This window comes from Carassius gibelio, chromosome A1, assembly GCF_023724105.1.
Source record: "Carassius gibelio isolate Cgi1373 ecotype wild population from Czech Republic chromosome A1, carGib1.2-hapl.c, whole genome shotgun sequence".
Taxonomy (NCBI): Eukaryota; Metazoa; Chordata; class Actinopteri; order Cypriniformes; family Cyprinidae; genus Carassius; species Carassius gibelio.
Genome location: NC_068371.1, coordinates 38,143,122 through 38,162,481, shown reverse-complemented (window position 1 = coordinate 38,162,481; position 19,360 = coordinate 38,143,122). Strand labels below are relative to the sequence as shown.

The 19,360-nt window shown below is 36.9% G+C and overlaps 1 protein-coding gene across 12 annotated transcripts in view; it reads left to right on the top strand.

Annotated features, from left to right (window-relative positions):
* LOC128020632 (nuclear factor 1 X-type-like) overlaps positions 1-19,360 on the top strand; it is an 87,814-nt gene that overhangs the window by 50,004 nt on the left and 18,450 nt on the right. For 9 of the 12 annotated variants that reach the window (XM_052607315.1, XM_052607278.1, XM_052607306.1 and 6 more), the window contains 6 exons: positions 17,045-17,107; positions 17,617-17,691; positions 18,438-18,558; positions 18,695-18,730; positions 18,825-18,949; positions 19,215-19,289. In XM_052607315.1, the coding sequence (XP_052463275.1) occupies positions 17,045-17,107; positions 17,617-17,691; positions 18,438-18,558; positions 18,695-18,730; positions 18,825-18,949; positions 19,215-19,289 (495 nt within the window). The remainder of the gene's footprint in view (positions 1-17,044; positions 17,108-17,616; positions 17,692-18,437; positions 18,559-18,694; positions 18,731-18,824; positions 18,950-19,214; positions 19,290-19,360) is intronic. The other 3 variants (XM_052607269.1, XM_052607265.1, XM_052607297.1) reach the window with 1 other exon arrangement.

The following is a 19,360-nucleotide window of genomic DNA, read 5'->3' as shown; positions in this document are numbered from 1 at the left end:
ATAACTGTCACAGTAAAACCGTTTTGAGTTGGTATGCACACGTTGGATGCTTCTGCTAACATTTTACATAAACCACATGAGGGGGAAGACGTCTTGCCCTCTGGAGGGTGATATATTCATACAGAGCTGTGTGCAATTATATATTACTTAGGTTGATTTTGTAAACAAACCCACAGAAGTGATTATCTTACAGACTACCAGAGTCTGTATTAAAGTTTTTTAATTATTTTACAATAACTCAACTATCCTTGGACACTGTGATTGAAATCTGTCTCAGAGCTGCAGGGATTCTCAGCGGTGAAACTGGCTGAATAAACGATCTAAACCGAGCTTCAGACGGCAGTTCAGAGGCACTCTAAGATGTCAACATTCCCTTAACATTAATATAAACAAGATGAAAATATGGCTGACGTCTCACAGCTGCCCGATTTATAGACTCGTTCCAGAATCAGTGTTGATTCCTGCTCTTTCTGTGCTTTGTGTTCTTTTAACAGACTTCAGGCCACAACTGTTTATTATTATATTCATTAGGATACATGTGATATTTTTCCCATTTAGCCTCCACAATGCAGTCCCAGTACCCATCTTAACTGAAAGTCAAGTCATTTTATTTTCCTCACTGAAAGCGAAATGCTCAGAGCTCAGAGTAGAAGGCCAGAGGTAGTGTATTTTTGGGGATCTGTGTGTTATGTAATATGGTGCTGTGTTAGTGTGAAAGTAATCCCCCGCTCTTGTTTGAAGAGTGTTTCCCTGGAGGCTACTGAGGCATGTCGTGGGGTCAGAGGTTAATACAACAGCACGTGTGCAGGTCATGCCGATGCGTGTTAACAACAACAAACTGAAGGTCAAAGTTTAAAATAGCTGTCAGGCACGGCAGCTCTGTGTGTTTGTGAGATAATTACTACATGTCCGATTTTTACAAGCTTTTAGATTTACAGATTTCTGAAGAGAGGTGGTGCTTGTCAGTGTAAGTCTCACCACTCTCATGCTAAAGTGTTTCTATATGATATAGTCTAGAGTGGTCTGGATTGTTGCTAGGTGGTTAGGATATTCTGGTACTTATAAATGGCTTGGGTACCGCTATCAGTGTGATCCTTTTTTTCATCTGCCAGGCAAAAATTAAAAGCCATAAATAACCATTTATATATATATATATAAAAAAAATCTTTAAAAGTATTAGACAATTTTTTTTGTGTTTAATATTACTGGGAAAATTACTTCTCATTCTCATTTGTTTAATTTTCAATTAGAATTAGTTTTTTTGCTATGTTTTTTATTTACTATAAATGTATTGTTTTTATACCAAACAGGATCGAGTCTAATTATTTTGTATTTATATAAAAATACACAGTCACCAAATAGAATAGAATACTATATGAGTTCCAACCAGTCGTTAGAAAGCAGAAAGAATGTAGTGAATTGAATTTATTTTTATTTTTATTTTTATTTTTATTTTTATTTTCTAACTGTGAAGGATGTGCCAAAGATTAATATGCAGGGTTATTATTAATGTTTCAAAATATTCCTCCTCTCTCTGTCTCTGTCTCTGTCTCGTACATAGCCTTTTTAAAGTTCTGTCTCTGTTCAATTATCTTTGTGAGAAATGTTTATTTGTTTCATTTCTTCAGGGACTCATGTGTGTATTTTGGCTTGATGTACAACATTCGTATCTCTATCTAGTCTCTCCATTCTCTCTCTTTTTATGTGTGTTTGTAATATGTTTTGGCTCAATTTGAAAACAGATTTCTCAAGGGCCTCCACTAGACAAGATTTCCCTCAGACACACACACACACACACACACACACTCCCGTAATTGCACAGTGTTTCTCAGCTTAGTGCCAGTGGTTTGGCACTAGATTTAAGCGGCGTGTGTTTTAAAAGTGCCAACATGCCCAGTGTTATTTTTTCTGTGTATCCTCTCAGTTCTACCAAATGATAGACTCCACCACAATCATGCAAACTGTGTGTGTGTGTGTGTGTGTGTGTGTGTGTGTATTGCCATTTGGTCTTACCTAACTGTGTTAGGATGTAATTTAGGTTGAGCTCTGATTGATTGAGATTTGTCTTGTTATGTAGCTAAATCCTCCATTAAGGGACTAAACACCCTGTAACCTTTTGACCTCACGTGGATGTACACAATCTCAAAACCATTTCAGAATCAGGAATCTGCAGAACCAGATCAGCAGATCAAACATCTCAAATAACCTCAAGAATTACTGCTAGGGCTGCAAAAGTGCTGATTTGTTGAGTTCTGGTCATGTAATGAGTAATCAGTTAAAGATGCTTAGTGACCTGTGAGAGATCAGTCAGTTGTGTGTGTGTGTGTGTGTGTGTGTGTGTATCTGTGTATTAAAGCATCAGTCAAGAATTGATTGTGGTTAAAAACAAGAAGATTTATAAGGACACAAAGGTGTGAACACAAATAAAAAAATGTAAAAAAAGATTTGTTACTGTCACAACAATGCAAGAACACTTTAGGCACTTACAGCACTTGCAATATGTTTGCATACTTGCGTGTGTATGTTTTATGTGAACTTGATGTATTATTTTAGTACTATTTCAGTTTAACTTTTATTTTTTCAGAGATGTATTAAGTTTTTATTTCATGGTCATATTTCTATTCTATTTTCATGTATTAGATTATTATTAACATTTTATATTTAATAGTAGAAATCACATAATATTTTAAAGAGTTATTTAAATAAAAAGTAAAGTAAAAATACGAAAGCAAGTAGAATATTGGCCGATTTCTTTAGACTCTGTAGCAGTCAGGCATTTTTTTTGTTCCATTTTTTGTACCAAAACATTCATATTTTCATTCTATATCGCCATCTGCAGGTGGGCTCTAACCTGAAGTCATGTAATTATGAAGATTACAGAAAACACATTTATTTTGTGTATTGATTTATTAGTTTCTAGTTGTTTCGTCTATGTATGCACTAGTATGGCTAATGTGTATGAGTGAGTGATAAACGGTGTGTTGCAGTGTGAGAAACGTGTGTGTGTGGGGGGGGGGGGGTCATGAGATGTCTGTCTGCTGCATTGTGTGTGTGTTCGTCAAAGAGGAAAACATGAAAGGAAATGAAGGAGTGTGAGATTTGGAGATGTTGAGAGACTTCTGTAGTCTTGCTATTGGCAGACAAATGTTTTCATTTGTCTACTCGCACTGCAATAATATAACCATAACTAGACAGAAAGAGAGTTGGCAGAAGACGACATTAGATATGAGACTGCCAGAGAACTGTCTGTTCTCATCCTCCTGTGTTTCTTTACGTGCTTTACCATTGGATATGTGTGGGAACTATAACAGCTACTGAAAGTATTTATATACACTACAAATTCCTATTTAAAAGTAGATAACTAAATTGAAGCTGTATGTTGGAGGAGTGAAGTTTATTTTTCAGTTTGTAAAGTTGCGTGTGCAACATAATGTGACAAAAAACAGTTATTACACTATTACTTGTTTGGAAAAGTGATTTTAAGAAAAAAATTCTGAATTGAAAGAAAAAAGTTTTTGAAGAATTTGAGAAAAATGTCTGTATTGTGAGATAAAGTTGCTTATAGCTTTTTAAAAAATTGTATCATGTAGCAGGAAGAAGCTTCCTTATTAGTTGTTAAATAGTTAGGTTGGTAGTTATTTAATTCCCAATACCACATTGTTCTCAAAGAAAGACAGATTGTAATGTTTTGATTTGCTTCTCTACTCTTGTGTCACTTTCAGTGAATGTTTTATTGAAGTGAAAGTATGATTAAAGCATGTCAGCCACAGGACTATGAGGCAGAACCCACATTAAAGCTCTTCTCTAGCAGCGGTAAGAAGCGTGACCAGTCTATTAAGACAAGACACTCATACACGGCTACAGGATCAGGACACTGACACACAGACTGTGTAATATTACTGTCTGTGTGTGTGTGAAGGATCATCACTGAGTCTGGAGGAAGGGCATCACGGGGAGCTATCAGCACACACACACACACACACACACACACACACACATCACATTCAGGTCAGTGAGGATAAGGTTCCTGCTTCCTCTTGTCTTTAACAATGGAAGCTCTATTACTGCCCAGAAATATTTGTAGAGAGAGAGAGTTTATTCAAAAACTTGCTTACAATATACACAGAGATCATACAAATAAACTTCTACAACACTTTCTTCCTTGTTTCTTCCCCACCCCCCATATTTCATCAGGCAACATAAACTACCATTCATAAGTTCAGATTTGGGAGGTTTTTTTTGTTTTTGAAAGAAGTATCTTCTGCTCACCAAGGTTTTATTTATTTGATCAGAAATACAAAACAGTGATACTGCAAAATATGATTTAAATTTGACATTTCCATTCCATTTCAGTATATTTTAAAATAGGATATAATAATTTATTCGAATTATTCTTAATTTATTATTGCGATGAGTGCTGAATTTCCAGCAGTCATTATTCCAGTCTCCAGTGTCACATGGTCCTTTAGAAATCATTTTATCTTTAATTTTAATATGCTTAACATTTTTGTGGAAACGTTTTCTTTCAGGGTTTTTTGATGAATAAAAAGAAAAAAAAGGTGTTTATTTTAAATATAGGTTTGAAATACATTATGAATATCATTACTGTCAAGTACATTTGTTCATTTTGTCCTTGATGAAAATAAGTTATTTATGTAAAAACAATTGTTACTGACCCCAAACTACTGAATTATTGATTTATTTGTTTATTTCAAAATCTGTTAAAAAGTTGCACAATATCAGTCTATAGATCTATAATATGTCTAGATGTTGCTTTTTTTATTTACTATCCCAGTTGCATCCGTTTCTAGATAAAATCAGCGCCAATAAAAAATGAAAATGCAAGCACTTTATTTAAAATAAATGCCTCTTAGATGTGTGTTTCATAAAGCCCTTATTTTTATTTATTTTATTTTATTTTTTGTGTGGTCATTTGTACGTAGCATATTTCAGTAAAGCTGATTTGCACCCTAAAGCGGTTTTCCTAAAGAGATTAGCAGGCTTGCCATGTTCTATTGTAGATAGTTTATCTGCAAACAAAACAATTGCACTATTCATCTTAGTATCTGATTTGATGCTGCTATGTTTAAGAACAGTACTGGATGCAACACATTTATTCTTGCTTTCTCTGATTGCTTTGCCAGTCTAAGATCATTTCTGTGTCTCTGGTGCATGAGTTTGAAGAATTTAAGGCATATTTGTGTAATTTTCCCCCATATATTTATCCTTTCCCGAGCTATAAGGCTCTTACACTGGTCGGACTAGCATTTGGGGATGATTTCAGTAATCTCATGCACCTCCCCTCAAAGTGTGTTTTGTAGGCCTGTATTTAGCAGTGTGACTGCAGGGTATTATGATATTTTATAGCTAAACTTACAGCAGATCAACGGCTACAAGCCATGAAGTATTAGAATGAATAACTGACTGTCTGCAGAGATAAAGCCTAAATACACTCACTTAGATTCAGCCGGATATGCAGTGTGTCTGAGCAAAATGAAAGGGATAATGGTGTAAAATACCTTTTTGCCTGTCCCAGCCATCTTTGGGTCCTCAGGTAGTCTTGAAACATTAGTGAAGTAAAGAGAAAGACGTGTAGGAGGAATGGAGGACAATTCAGTGTTAATGGGTCCCAGCTGCTCTGATCGAAGAACCAGAGAAGGTTTCGAGATTCCAGAACTCAGAGTCGCTTTTGTTCTAGAGATTGCTGTCCTGTTATTCAGCAGAGATGCCGGACGAAGTAATTAGCTTGTAGAATGTAACTACCTCAACTCAAAGCTAATGAGAAAATGATGTATCCTTGCTGGCCAGCTAAACACATGTCTAAGAGTCCCATACCTAAATCTACAGTGACTTTACACTCACAGACTCCTCAGAATTTCAGCTTCTCTAAAATGATGCAGTCGATCATCTTCAGCAGGTTATTCAGAGTCTGATATTATGATAGTGGCTGTGTTTACAGGAGAAGTCCAAGCAGAACTCATCATCATTTGGGTTCAGACCCGAATACTACCAAGCAACCCAAAAGGAGAAATTTTAAATGTCATTTTGCAGAAGAACATTTCCACAAAAATACTACGTAGCACAACTTTTTTCATCATTGGTAATAACAAGATATGGTTCTTGAGCAGCAAATCATCATATTAGAAGCAGTTATTTTAATGGTAATAATATTTCACAATATTACTGATTTAGCCAAATGCAGCCGTGGTGAGCAAAAGAGACCTCTTCCAAATACATTAGAAAATCTTACAGACCCCAAGCTTTTGAATGTTGGTTAGGCGATGGATAAGGATCAACCCCCAACAGTACAACACTGATGAGCCAATAAATAAGCTGGACACTTGACCATCATCACAACCTCTCAGACAGACCCTGTGTCGCTCTCTCTGTCTTTCCATCTGATTCCACTTATCTTCCAGTTTCAGTCTGAAAGGATACTGATGGCTTAATAATCCCACTTTCCTGCAATTATCTAATTTTTTCTCTGATTCCATCTTCAATCCCTTCCCCTCTCTTTCTGTCGACACCCCTGATGAAAATGGGGAATCTTAAGGCGCTTCTCAACAGCAAGTGTGTGACGGAATTCCTGTGCTCTCTTAGAGAATCTGCAGATGTCGGTGTGGCTGACAAAAATACTTGTGTAAAGAACAGCGGATGGAAAAGGAGAGGAAGAAAACTAGGGAAAACCCAGCGCCTCAGCCACCGGGTATGTGCGCTTACTGCCAGTGAGGTGAACGCCACCCAACTAAAACAGAAAACTAAATCACTAAGCAAATGTTTAGATGTCTGAGCTGCATCTGGTGTTGCGATCCAAAAGGTTGGACTGCTGCTACTAGTAGCTGAAAAGAAATCAAATCACATAGATCACATTAAATTAATGAATACAACTGAAATCTGGCAGCATTAAAGGAATATTTCATCCAACACAGTGAAAGTTTGGTCATTATCTGCACCCTCCTGCGTTACAAATCTGGCAGCTATTAAAATAGAATTATTTGTGAACTGTAGTTTATAGTGACCTCACCTGTCAAAAAGTATTCATTTATGCATTCAGAATTCTGGGATCAGTGCTATTTTTCAGTGTATTTCAAAAAAAGTCTCTTCTGCTCACCAAGACTGCATTTATTTTAGTAAAAATACAGTATAAACAGAAATAATGTGAAATGTTATCACAATTTTAAATAGCTGTTTTCTACTTGAATATACTGTAAAATGTAATTTATTCCTGTGATGCAAAGCTGAATTTTCAGCATCATTACTCCAGTCTTCAGTGTGACATGATCCTTCAGAAATCTTTCTAATGCTGATTTGTTGCTAATTAAACATTTCGTAGCATTATAGATATTGAAAATATATATTTTTTTGCTAATCATGATGATTTTTTCAGTATTATTTGATGAATAGAAAACATTTATTTTAATAGAAATCTTTTGTATCATTATAAATGTCTTTGCCGTCACGTTTGACTAATACAATATGCCCTTGCTGAATTAGAATATTAATTTATTAAAAAATAAATAAAAATAAATAAATCTTTGTGTATTAGTGTATGTACATTTGTTCTAGTGGTCATAAAGTCAAAAGAATATGTTTTAGAGAATATTTTACCTGCTTTTGTCCATACAGTTAGTCACAACAGTTTTGAACTCAGTTCTAATTTACCTTATGGACACAGAAGCCCTTTCCAAAAGAGCTTTTCTAGTGTTGCACAGAAAGAGATTTAGACAGAGAGGTTTGGAATGACAGTCCTTTTGAAACACTATGAAAAACATACAAATCTAAGTACTAAACATATTAAACAGCACATTGCCTGTGCTCTGTTTCTGACAAGATGTTTTTTACAGGTCGTCATGCTCTGGAAAGCAATGTGTAATGATATACAGCTCTGGCAGTGCATGACATCTGGGCTTGTAGGTATCTCTGAGAGGCGGTCTGTCCCGCTTAACCCCGGCGGCTGCTGAGGGCGGGAATAGAGTTGGTTCATTTGAGGTTATTGTGCTTGATGCCAGATGATAGACAGCACCTGCTTCTCAGCTGTGCTCTACTGGCCTGAGAGTCATAGAGTTGATGCATCTGTGGCCTGTGTCAGGACAGAGCAGATGTCTCCTCCTCTATTCCTCACGTTAAACATGGACCTCACTTCCTGCTCACTTATTGGGGAGAAAGAGAGAGAAAATGCACAAATTAATTAAGCATTTATATCTGGAAATAAACATTAAAATACATACTGTTTTAATAGTATAGCCATGAGACCTAAATATATACAGGTGCTAGACATATAATTAGAATATCATTAAAAAAAAAATTCAAGTTGTTCAAGTTGATTTATTTCACTAATTCCATTCAAAAAGTGAAACTTGTAAATTATATTCATTCATTACACACATACTGATATATTTCAAATATTTATTTATTTTAATCTTGATGAGTATAACTGACAACTAAAGAAAATCCCGAATTTATTATCTCAGAAAATTAGAATATTGTGAAAAGGTTCAATATTGAAGACACCTGGTGCCACACTCAAATCAGTTAATTAACTCAAAACACCTGCAAAGCCTTAAAATGGACTCTCAGTTCTGTAGGCTACACAATCATGGGGAAGACTGCTGACTTGACAGTTGTCCAAAAGACAACTTTGCGCAAGGAAGGCAAGACACAAAAGGTCACTGCAAAAGAGGCTGGCTGTTCACAGAGCTCTGTGTCCAAGCACATTAATAGAGAGTGAAGGGAAGGAAAAGATGTGGTAGAAAAAAAAGTGTACAAGCAATAGGGATAACTGCACCCTGGAGAGGATTGTGAAACAAAACCCATTCAAAAATGTGGGGGAGATTCACAAAGAGTGGACTGCAGGTGGAGTCAGTGCTTCAAGAACCACTATACACAGACGTATGCAAGACATGGGTTTCAGCTGTCACATTCCTTGTGTCAAGCCACTCTTGAACAACAGACAGCGTCAGAAGCGTCTAAAGACAAAAAGGACTGGACTACTGCTGAGTAGTCCAAAGTTAAGTTCTCTGATGAAAATAAGTTTTGCATTTCCTTTGGAAATCAGGGTCCCGGAGTCTGGAGAAAGAGAGGAGAAGTCACACAATCCATGTTGCTTGAGGTCCAGTGTAAAGTTTCCACAGTCAGTGATGGTTTGCGGTGCCATGTCATCTGCTGGTGTTGGACCACTGTGTTTACTGAGGTCCAAGGTCAATGCAGCCGTATACCAGGAAGTTTTAGAGCACTTCATGCTTCCTGCTGCTGACCAACTTCATGGAGATGCAGATTTCATTTTCCAACAGGACTTAACACCTGCACACAGTGCCAAAGCTACCAGTACCTGGTTTAAGGACCATGATATCCCTGTTCTTAATTGGCCAGCACACTCACCTGACCTTAACCCCATAGACAATCTGTGGGGTATTGTGAAGATGAAGATGCAATATGCCAGACCCAAGGATGCAGAAGAGCTGAAGGCCACTATCAGAGCCACCTGGGCTCTCATAACACCTGAGCAGTGCCACAGACTGATCGACTCCATCCCACGCCGCATTGCTGCAGTAATTCAGACAAAAGGAGCCCCAACTAAGTATTGAGTGCTGTACATGCTCATACTTTTCATGTTCATACTTTTCAGTTGGCCAAGATTTCTAAAAATCCTTTCTTTGTATTGGTCTTAAGTAATATTCTAATTTTCTGAGATACTGAATTTGGGATTTTCCTTAGTTGTCATAATAGTAGTTATAATCATCAAAATTAAAAGAAATAAACATTTGAAATATATCAGTCTGTGTGTAATGAATGAATATAATATACAAGTTTCACTTTTTGAATGGAATTAGTGAAATAAATCAACTTTTTGATGATATTCTAATTATATGACCAGCACCTGTAGTTCACCCAAAAATGGAAATTCTGTCACTACTTACTCACAAAAGTAGATTTTTTTGAAGAAAAATGTCCTGGTCTGTCCATACAACAAAGGTCAATATTCTTCAAAACATCAGTGAAAGTTTGAAACAACATGAGGGAGAGTAAATGATAACGTAATTTGCATTTTTACATATCCCCTTTAATATAAATGGCTGCAACCATTGTGTTGGTTTGGACTCATTCACAAATTCTGGTGCAAATCCCACCAGATGAAACTGCTGCCATAAGTGTTCCTGGTGTACGATGGCCATCACTTTGTCAGCTATTATAGGTTCAGAAGTAACCTGTGCTTCTGACATACACGCATACTGGTAACTTTAGGGATTCAACTCCCACTTTTAAAAATAGTTATCATTCCAACACTTGCAGTGTGTACAGTACGTGGCCTTTGTTTCTGACTGCAGACTCCCTTTGATTCAACAACTTTCTCACTTTCTCTCCCTTCCAGCATTTCCCCCTTTTTTTCCACATAAAGCTGTTTTTCATAAACTAGCCTGGAATAACTGTCCCTGAGGCCGAGGCCTGAAACACTAGCTCTCTCTGAGCTTTCTGTGTGTGTGTGTGTGGAAGCTGAAACACTAGACTTTTCTGAGCTGCTGCCAAACAGATGCAGTCACTTGCCGTTCCACTGGAGAAACCTTCATGGCTCTTTCTCTCTTGTTCTGTTCATTTCTCTGCATCTCGAAACCTCATTCTCACATCAGCCTTGAAATGTCTTTGTTTGTGACTGATTTTCAAAGAATAACAGTTTTATGATCGCTCTACAGCTACATAAATATTAGTTGTTTGTACAAAATGATTTGGATGTTTTTGTGGTGTTTGCTAATGCAATCTTCCTGTCTTTCATCAAAATGGAATGAATTGTTCTTATTCAGAAACTACGTTAACTGATGTCACCAACTCTTCCTAATGTTTAACCCCTTTCCTCCCACCGCTATTCTTGATCCAATTACTTCTAAGGATTTGTTGTTTATTGCAGTGATTCCGTAATATTATGGTCCTATATTGGGTGTAAAATGGATTGCACAATGTGTTTCAGGTGCATCCAGCACCATTTAAAAATGTCATGGAGACTCGGGGGTGTAATTTTACATACATAGTAACATTCTAAAAATCATTATAGCATAAAGATTGTGGATGCCAGAAGTCAAGAGTTTAAACCTTGAATAAAGTTACTCTGCAACTGTTGTGCATCGTGGTTGCAAGTGCTACATGGGTAAACATTTTCTTTAGAACATGTGAAAATTGACTTCAGTTGAGTTTCTGTCATTTGGAAGGGCTCAATAAGCCCCCATTGAAGCCTGGGACCATCCTACTACACTTTGCTCAGACTGACTGGCATCGTCTGATAAGAGAAGGTCTAGAATCAGATGAACCGCAAGAAACTAGACATGACAAGCTCCTCCTCAAGCTCCTTACCTCATTTAATAAGATAAAAGCCAAACCACACACACACACACACACACACACACAGAGACACACACGCTCAGAGCTCAGGTTAGCACAGATCAGCTGGTCATTAAACTCTGACCTGTGTCTTCACTTCCTCGTCGAGATGTTTGTTATGTTTGTGTATGTTGACATGATGTCTGACGTGTACGTTTGGAGGATTCTGGGGAAAAAAAAAACCTTATTGGATCCTGTAATCATGTGCTGAGATTTGTAAGTGTGGTAGAACTAAAGGATCATAGTTATGAGCACATAAACGCAGACATGCATTTTGCCCCAATTTTTAGTGGATAAACTCATGTGAGGCCTGTGTATCCATGCGTAGAAATTTCTACTCTTTGTCCAGCTGTGATGATTGACAGTTCGCTAACCCTCTGTGACCTCAGATGAGCATTCGACCCGCTGCAAAAGGTCAAGGTCAAGGTCAGTTTATTTATATAGCTCGTTTAAAAGCAGCTAGTGTATCCCAAAGTGCTGTACATATACAAGTCAAGTAAATATAGAGATTAAGGGAATAAAAAGAAATGACTCAAAACACAACACACACTCATGACTTTATTGAGCATCTGTGTGCTCCAACAACACAATACAGAAAGAACAGCAAGGCAGGCAGCTCAGGGGGCGGGGTTTGGATTGGATCCCCATATGTCATTGGCCTGTGTATTCAGGTTCTAGCTCTGTGATTGGCTGGAAAAGGAACCCCATCGTCCACATGCAAGCATGTTAGGTTTCTGGCTCTATGTCTGGGGGTCAAAGTGTGCGTGTGTTCATGTATCAGTGTGTATCTTCTGTCTGTTATTCTGTTTGTTCTCCTCCTCTATTAGTTGTCTGTTCGCTCTGTTCTCTTTGTATAGATGTATGTTGTGTACTCCTCTTTTCTCTTCACTTTCCTTGGCAACAGATCCTGTCTGCCTTCCCCCTCCTAATTCTCTCTCCCGTTTTTTTTTTTGGCAGAACCTTCTGTTCCCAGACCTCCTTCGGGCTCTTTTTCTTTGTATCACTTTCTTTCTCTTTCTGTGGCACAAAGTGGCGTTTTTACATCACATAATCTGTTTGGTGGATCTCTGTGGCATTATCCAAAAAGATCTGCACATTTTTGAAGATCAAGAGTGCTGGTCTGTACAAAACTCACTGCTTTGTTGCCAGGGTGTTGTTAGCATTGAAAAGTTTGGGGTCAGTAAGATTTTTATTATTATTAATAGTTTATTAATAAATAAGTATATATTAATAATTCATTAATATATTAAGGATGCATTTAATACATTAAGAATGTTAGAAAAGATTTATATTTCATATTAGTGCCATTTTTAATAAAATATTAAGCAGCACAACTTTTTTCAACGTTTATGATCAAAATAAATATTATATAGAAAATCAACAGAATGATTTCTGAAGGATCATGTGACACTGAAGACTGGAGTAATGAAGCTGAAAATACAGCTTTGATCACATAATCTTAAATATATATATATATATATATATATATATATATATATATATATATATATATATATATATATTAAATTTGAAAAGAAAAAAAAAACGAAATCTTAATGTTTCTAAATATTAACATTGACAAATTAACAATCAAATCATTGTTTGAGTGTGCAATACTAATAGCAACGACTGGCTCAGAGAGCAACACTAAAACCAAGCAAAGCTAAGATTTTTATGTCAAAACTTGGAGGTTTATGTTGCAACCTGCTAACATGCACTAGAAAAGTTGATAAATATTTTCTAAATTTTGTAATACAGGTTAAAATGCCTGTGTGTGTGTGTGTGTGTGAGAGAGAGAGAGAGAGAGAGCATGTGTGTGTATCTTATGCCTGGTATCCTGTGCAGCCCTTCACATATGAACTATTGTGAAGCCTGTTTAACAGTCACATCCTGTCTGGGTCATGGGGTGTTCTGAGGACACACACACACACACACAAATGGAGAAGGATGTGCATTCATCTTCGCCAGATTTAGCACTAGAGATCATCATTAGTGTATTTCTCTGTTGTAGTGTATGATATCATTTATTGGGCCTGTGCTTGTACTGTGCTGGGAGAGAGAACCACAGCGACCAAAGCACAAATATCAACAAACTGTGTTTATTTTTATTGACACTGAAAGGTGATGTTTGTTGATGTCAGTCTGCACACCTGTGACTGCCATGAAATGGCCCAAATCGCATCACCTGCTGTCTCCAAAGCTCTGGGGCTTTTAGCTCTGCTGTTTACATGTCTGACTTCCTCACTGCCCTGAGGAGCCCCCTACTGGGAAGAAAGAGAGTAGACTTGAATAACCTGGGATAGGTAAACCTAGCAATATCAGGTTTATGTCGCAATGGAGTGCAAAAACAAAGGAAATTAAGAATATTTCTGTATGTATTGTTACTACTGATATAAAGTTAAGAAAATATGATTTTGTTTTTAGTAACCTATGGTTCAAATGTGTATGGGTTTGTAATATTTTGAATGTTATTTTCTCAAGAATAAAATAATAACAGCTATATGGCAAAATATTATTACAATTTAAAATAACTGTTTTTGAAATGAATATCTTTTAAAACATAATTTATTAATGTGATTCAAATCTAAATTTTCAGCATCATTACTCCAGTATTCATTGTCAAATGATCCTTCAGAAATCATTCTAATATGCTGATTTGTTGCTTAGGAAAGATTTCTGATTATTATCAATGCTGAAAACACTTCAGGATTCTTATATGAATATATTGTTCAGAATAACAGCATTTATTTATTTTTGTACAATTATTATTGTATTTACTGTCACTTTTTATCAATTTAATGGATCATTGCTGAATAAAAGTATGAATTTCTTTCTGAAAAAAAAAAACTTACCCAAATAGCAGTTATATTTTTCTTCTTTTTTTTTCTTGAATATGAGATAGAAATGTGACTTTGACAGTTTTTAAAAAATATATAATAGAAAAGAGTAAAATAGAACTGTATCTGTATTTCCATTCAACAAATTATTATCCGTCTTTAGTGCCATCTAATCAAAAGCTTGTAAAGAGCCCAAATCACATGTGGACTTTAGCCAGGGTGTTGTGCACTGGTGTGAATGTGTATTAATGCTATTTATCTCAACACATGGATGGAGAATATTGGATTAATGTGTGAAAGAAGATCTTTATTTTTCTGCTCTTTTCTCGTCTCTCTTCATGCGTGTATATCTCTTTCTCCATTTATTCTCTCTCTATATGTGTGTGTGTGTGTGTGTGTGTGTGTTGGCACACTCTGGCTGCAGACGGGCACACAGATGGGTGACAGGCTGTGCCGAAATCACTCTCACACACCTGCTCCTTCATACACAGACTTACACATGCATACATAGAAAAATGTACACACAAATGCACATTGAAAAACAGCTTGCTTTTAATAAAATAACCTCACGAATGAGTTTAGGTTCGCTGAGCTGCTCCCCAAAGCTCTTCATGTGTAAGTGCAGACAGATGTTTCTCCCGAGCATCTGTAATCCACCGCTCTCGCAGTCGAACAGCCCAGTACCGCACATATATGGATGTCCTCGAGCTATGAGATAGTTCTCATCGTGACACTGAGCTCAGGATGAGAAATAAATAATTAGAGCCGAAAGAAAGCCGGAGAATGATGAGTATTGGCTGATAAACGAGTGCGGAGAGCCGCGGAGGGGGATTAGGACGCTTTGGAACACTTTAAGAGCATTATGGATTAAAAAAAGGTCAGAATGTTTAGCAACATAATGCTAAACCTCTTAAGTGAAACCCAACTGCATGCTGATAAACTGGGACGAAGAAGGGGGCGAAGAAAAAGGCTGTATGGGGTTTAACATCTGTTTGGGTCAGAGAGAGAGTGTTTAAAAGACACAGAGAGATATGTACACGTACCTCCTGATGTTATTATAAATTCTAGTATAAAGGACTTGTGTAGACACTCATAAACATTAAACTTGATGCAGCGTATAACAAACTTCATTTGACAGCCACAGCGGATGGAAAGACTTTCGGTAAATACAATTGTGTTAAGAATTTAATTACATTTTGGTCTACTCCTCACACAAGGTTTTTTTTTTTTTTTTTAGGAAAAAGAGTTTACTAAAAAGGGGGGGGGGGAGGAAATAGGAAAGTTACATTACATACAATTTAGGAAAAAGAAGAAAATGAAATAAGACAGAAAATCAAAGAGATGACATGGATGCTTTGACATTAGATTGATAAAGTGACAGTAACATAATTTAGAATGTTGCAAAAGATTTCTATTCCAAATAAATGATGTTCTATTAGATTTTCTATTCGTTAGCGATTCCTGAAAAAAAAACGTGTGTCATTGATTTCAACATTGATAATAATAGAAATGTTTCTTGAGTAGCAAATCAGTTTCTGAAGGATCATGGGACACTGAAGACTGGAGTTATGATGCTGAAAATACAGCTTTAATCATTGGAATGAATGACATTTGAAAATATATCCTAATATAAAAAGTTATTAGTAATTGTAATAATAAAGTTAGATTGGGGTTTTAATGGCCGAACACATTAAAGTGGCAGTTACATGTAGTTTAAAAAAGAGTTTTTGGGTTGTGTCTTTTCTCACCTATAGAGCACACAAGGAGGGTCAGGACTGTCATTGATGAAGCTGCAGAGCGACAGTTTTTGGTCACTTGTGTGTTGTTGCAGTGTTTTCAGTCTGCACCAATCTGTGTGTAACCAATGGCACTGTATCAAAAGATCACAAAATTCACAAGTTCTGTCATCATTTGCTCATCTTTTAGTCATTACAAACATGTTTGAATTTCTTGCCTTCACAGAACACAAAAAGAGACGTTTTGAAGAACATCCCAGCCGCTCTTTTCTCTATATTTATTAAAAGTGTGACAGCCGCAGCCAAGCTTAAAAAACGTGATGCCTTTGAGATTTGCTTATGTAACACCAACCTGCGCTTCTTTTGAATGTGTAGCGAGCTCAGATGTTAGCCGGGATCTCCAGCTCTCATTAAGGCTGAATGAATTGTGGACGGTTTTGTCGCAGCTCTTTTGCTCTCAGTCCGAGCGTCGGTGAGCTCAAACAGGACTAGGGATGCTGTATGCCATGAGAAACACAATCTACTGTACACATTTTTCAGCCTTGTTCATGGGTTTCGGCCTATGTTTATCCTGTGTGTCTATGTCGTCAGCTAGCAGGAATGTGTGTGCACCGCCAATAATAAGATGGCTGCCAAAGACTAAAATGGCTGCCAGGACTCCAGAAAAAGAGAAAGAGAAGGCGAGAGATGGAGACAACACGCTAAATGTAGAGAAAAAAGAAAGCATCTTGCTCTTTCTCCTCAGTTTAGACTGCTGTTCTTTTGTTTGTGCGAGTGTGTTTGTCCTAATCTCTACACACTCTATCAAATCATGCTGGCATGAGCCAGTGTGTTCCCTTATCACCTACAACACCTCCACAAACACACACGCACACGCAGCCTGCCATAAACTGTGCTGATAACACACACTTTCATGCGTGTGTACTTAGACACTCGTTTCTCATTTTCTCTCTCTCGTGTTCACACGGCTCAATAAAGTCTGCTTGCAATATTGTAGTATCTAAGTGCCTAAACATCACCGAACAATCCAGTTCAAACAGTAGGAATTGAATATGAGTCATTTTCTGACATTTATATGCATCTTTTCTCTGCTTCTCAATGCAGAATCTGGGCAATCAGACAATTCCAATCAACAGGGAGAAGTGGACATCAAACCCCCACCAAACGGTGAGACTTACACACTGTTATACCATTTAAACGTTTTTTTAAAAATGTTTATGAATAAGTTTCTTATGCTCACCAAGGCTGCATTTATTTGATTAAAAAAAATGTATTTTGAAAAATAATATCGGGAAATATTATTAGAATTTACACTTTGAATTTTGAAGTGTAATATATTTTAAAATGCTATTTATTCCTATTTTTACCATTATTCCTCCAGTCCTTCAGAAATCAGTCTAATACGCTGATTTGAACGTTCGAAAGAACAGCATTTATTTTAAATAGACATCTTTTGTAATATTATAATTAACTTTACCGTAACTTTTGAACAATTGAATGCATACTTCATGAATAGAAGTTTTCTTTTATTTACCCCACACTTCAGTACAGCAGTATCACACGAGCAGGAGTGTTAGACTAGAGTTATTCATGTCTGTCTCTTAGCACAGAGACCAGGTTCCAGATGGGTGAGGAATATGTTGAGTAAAGCAATGTGATTTGTGTTGTCTCTGCAGGACACCTGAGTTTTCAGGACTGCTTTGTGACTTCAGGGGTGTGGAACGTAGCCGAGCTGGTACGAGTGTCTCAGAGTAAGTGCTCTAACACACCAGTGTTTTCGGAAATGAACACCACACTGCAAAAAATATTAGCTGTGTTGCCAAATTCATGAACGAATCGCTTATTGATGAATTCTTATTGATGAATCAGTGGAACAGTTTGGTGAACAGACCCTCTCGCTGAAGTTATTATGTCTGACTCAATTTGCTAATTTGATATTCTGATTTGTTAGGTTACTGTATCTTTACAATTTGTTGTAAAGTTGTTTTTATAAAAAAGAATGTAGTTTTAGTGTCATTATTATACTGTTATTATTTACAAATGTGTGTGTGTGTGTATATATATATATATATATATATATAATATTTTTATAATGTTTTCATTTTTTTATAATGTTTTTCATTTTTCAAGATACATTTTTATTTCAGTTTTAATTTACATTATTTTAGTTCTTAAAGTTTTATTAAAAGAAAATGAGGAATGCTGAAACTAAATAGTTTTTTATGTATTTTATTTTAACGTTTATTTCAAGTAACAAAGATGTTTTAATGCTTTTAGTTTTAGTTTTAGTTAATGATAATAATCCTGAAAAAAATGATGCCGTCCTTAAGCAAGTTGTAATACCCAGATATGGTATTTATGGGAAGTATAGTAAATTACATCTAACATTCATTTAGCATAGATTCATTAGTAACTTCACCCTCTCTATTTGATATTTAAGTTTTTAGATTTTACATTTGGAAAGTTCAAACTCCAAACACGTTCCTCTCTTCCGCAGCCCCTGTTGCAGCAGCATCCGGTCCTAATTTCTCTCTTGCGGATCTGGAAAGTCCCGGTTACTACAATATCAACCAAGTAGCACTTGGCCGACGTTCACTTGCCTCTCCTCCATCCACAAGGTGAACACACAAACAACCATATTCCTCCTCTTTGTGTCTATTTCAGTCTCTCTTCAGTACAAATTTGATCGGTTTTGCTCTCCTTTTTGTCCTTCCTTCTGTTTCTCCTTTGCCTGTGGTTCTTCTTGCTCTGTAGGTCTGAGGTGGAGCTGTACGCCAGTCTTCCTCGGAGGTACTAAGTCTGTCACAGTCCTCTTGTGTGTTACTCTCTATCAGTCACAGGGATATTGATTAACCTCTCTCATGGTCTCTGTCTCTCTCTGTAGCTCTAATAAGCGTAAGTCTATAGATGACAGTGAGATGGAGAGTCCTGTCGATGATGTCTTCTACAGTCGTTCTCCGGCTGGCACCAGCTCCCAGTCCAGCGGCTGGCCGAATGATGTCGATGCAGGTGAGCATCACGTGTACATATGAACATGCCTTTTACACTGAAATGGTGCTGATACCAGAGTCTGGACTCGGCAGTAGCAGAGAACCTTTGAGAAGCGACCTAGATTTCCACTGACCTGATATAGGCTATATGGGGATAGATCGGGTATTGGTACCATATCGGTGAAAAAGGGATCAATTGCATTATGTTCATGATCTCAACACAATGTTTTCTCCTTCTTCCTCTCTCCTCTCGTGTTAATAATAATTCCCTTCTCCGGTTGCAGTGCAGCACCATTTGACGAGTATTCAAGAGAGGAAGATAAAACATGAGAATGATGGTGTGCAGTTTCCTTACCATGGTTAGAATACATACTACACACACTTACACATGTACACAAGGTTAAACGAAATGATTGCTGTGGTCACAATC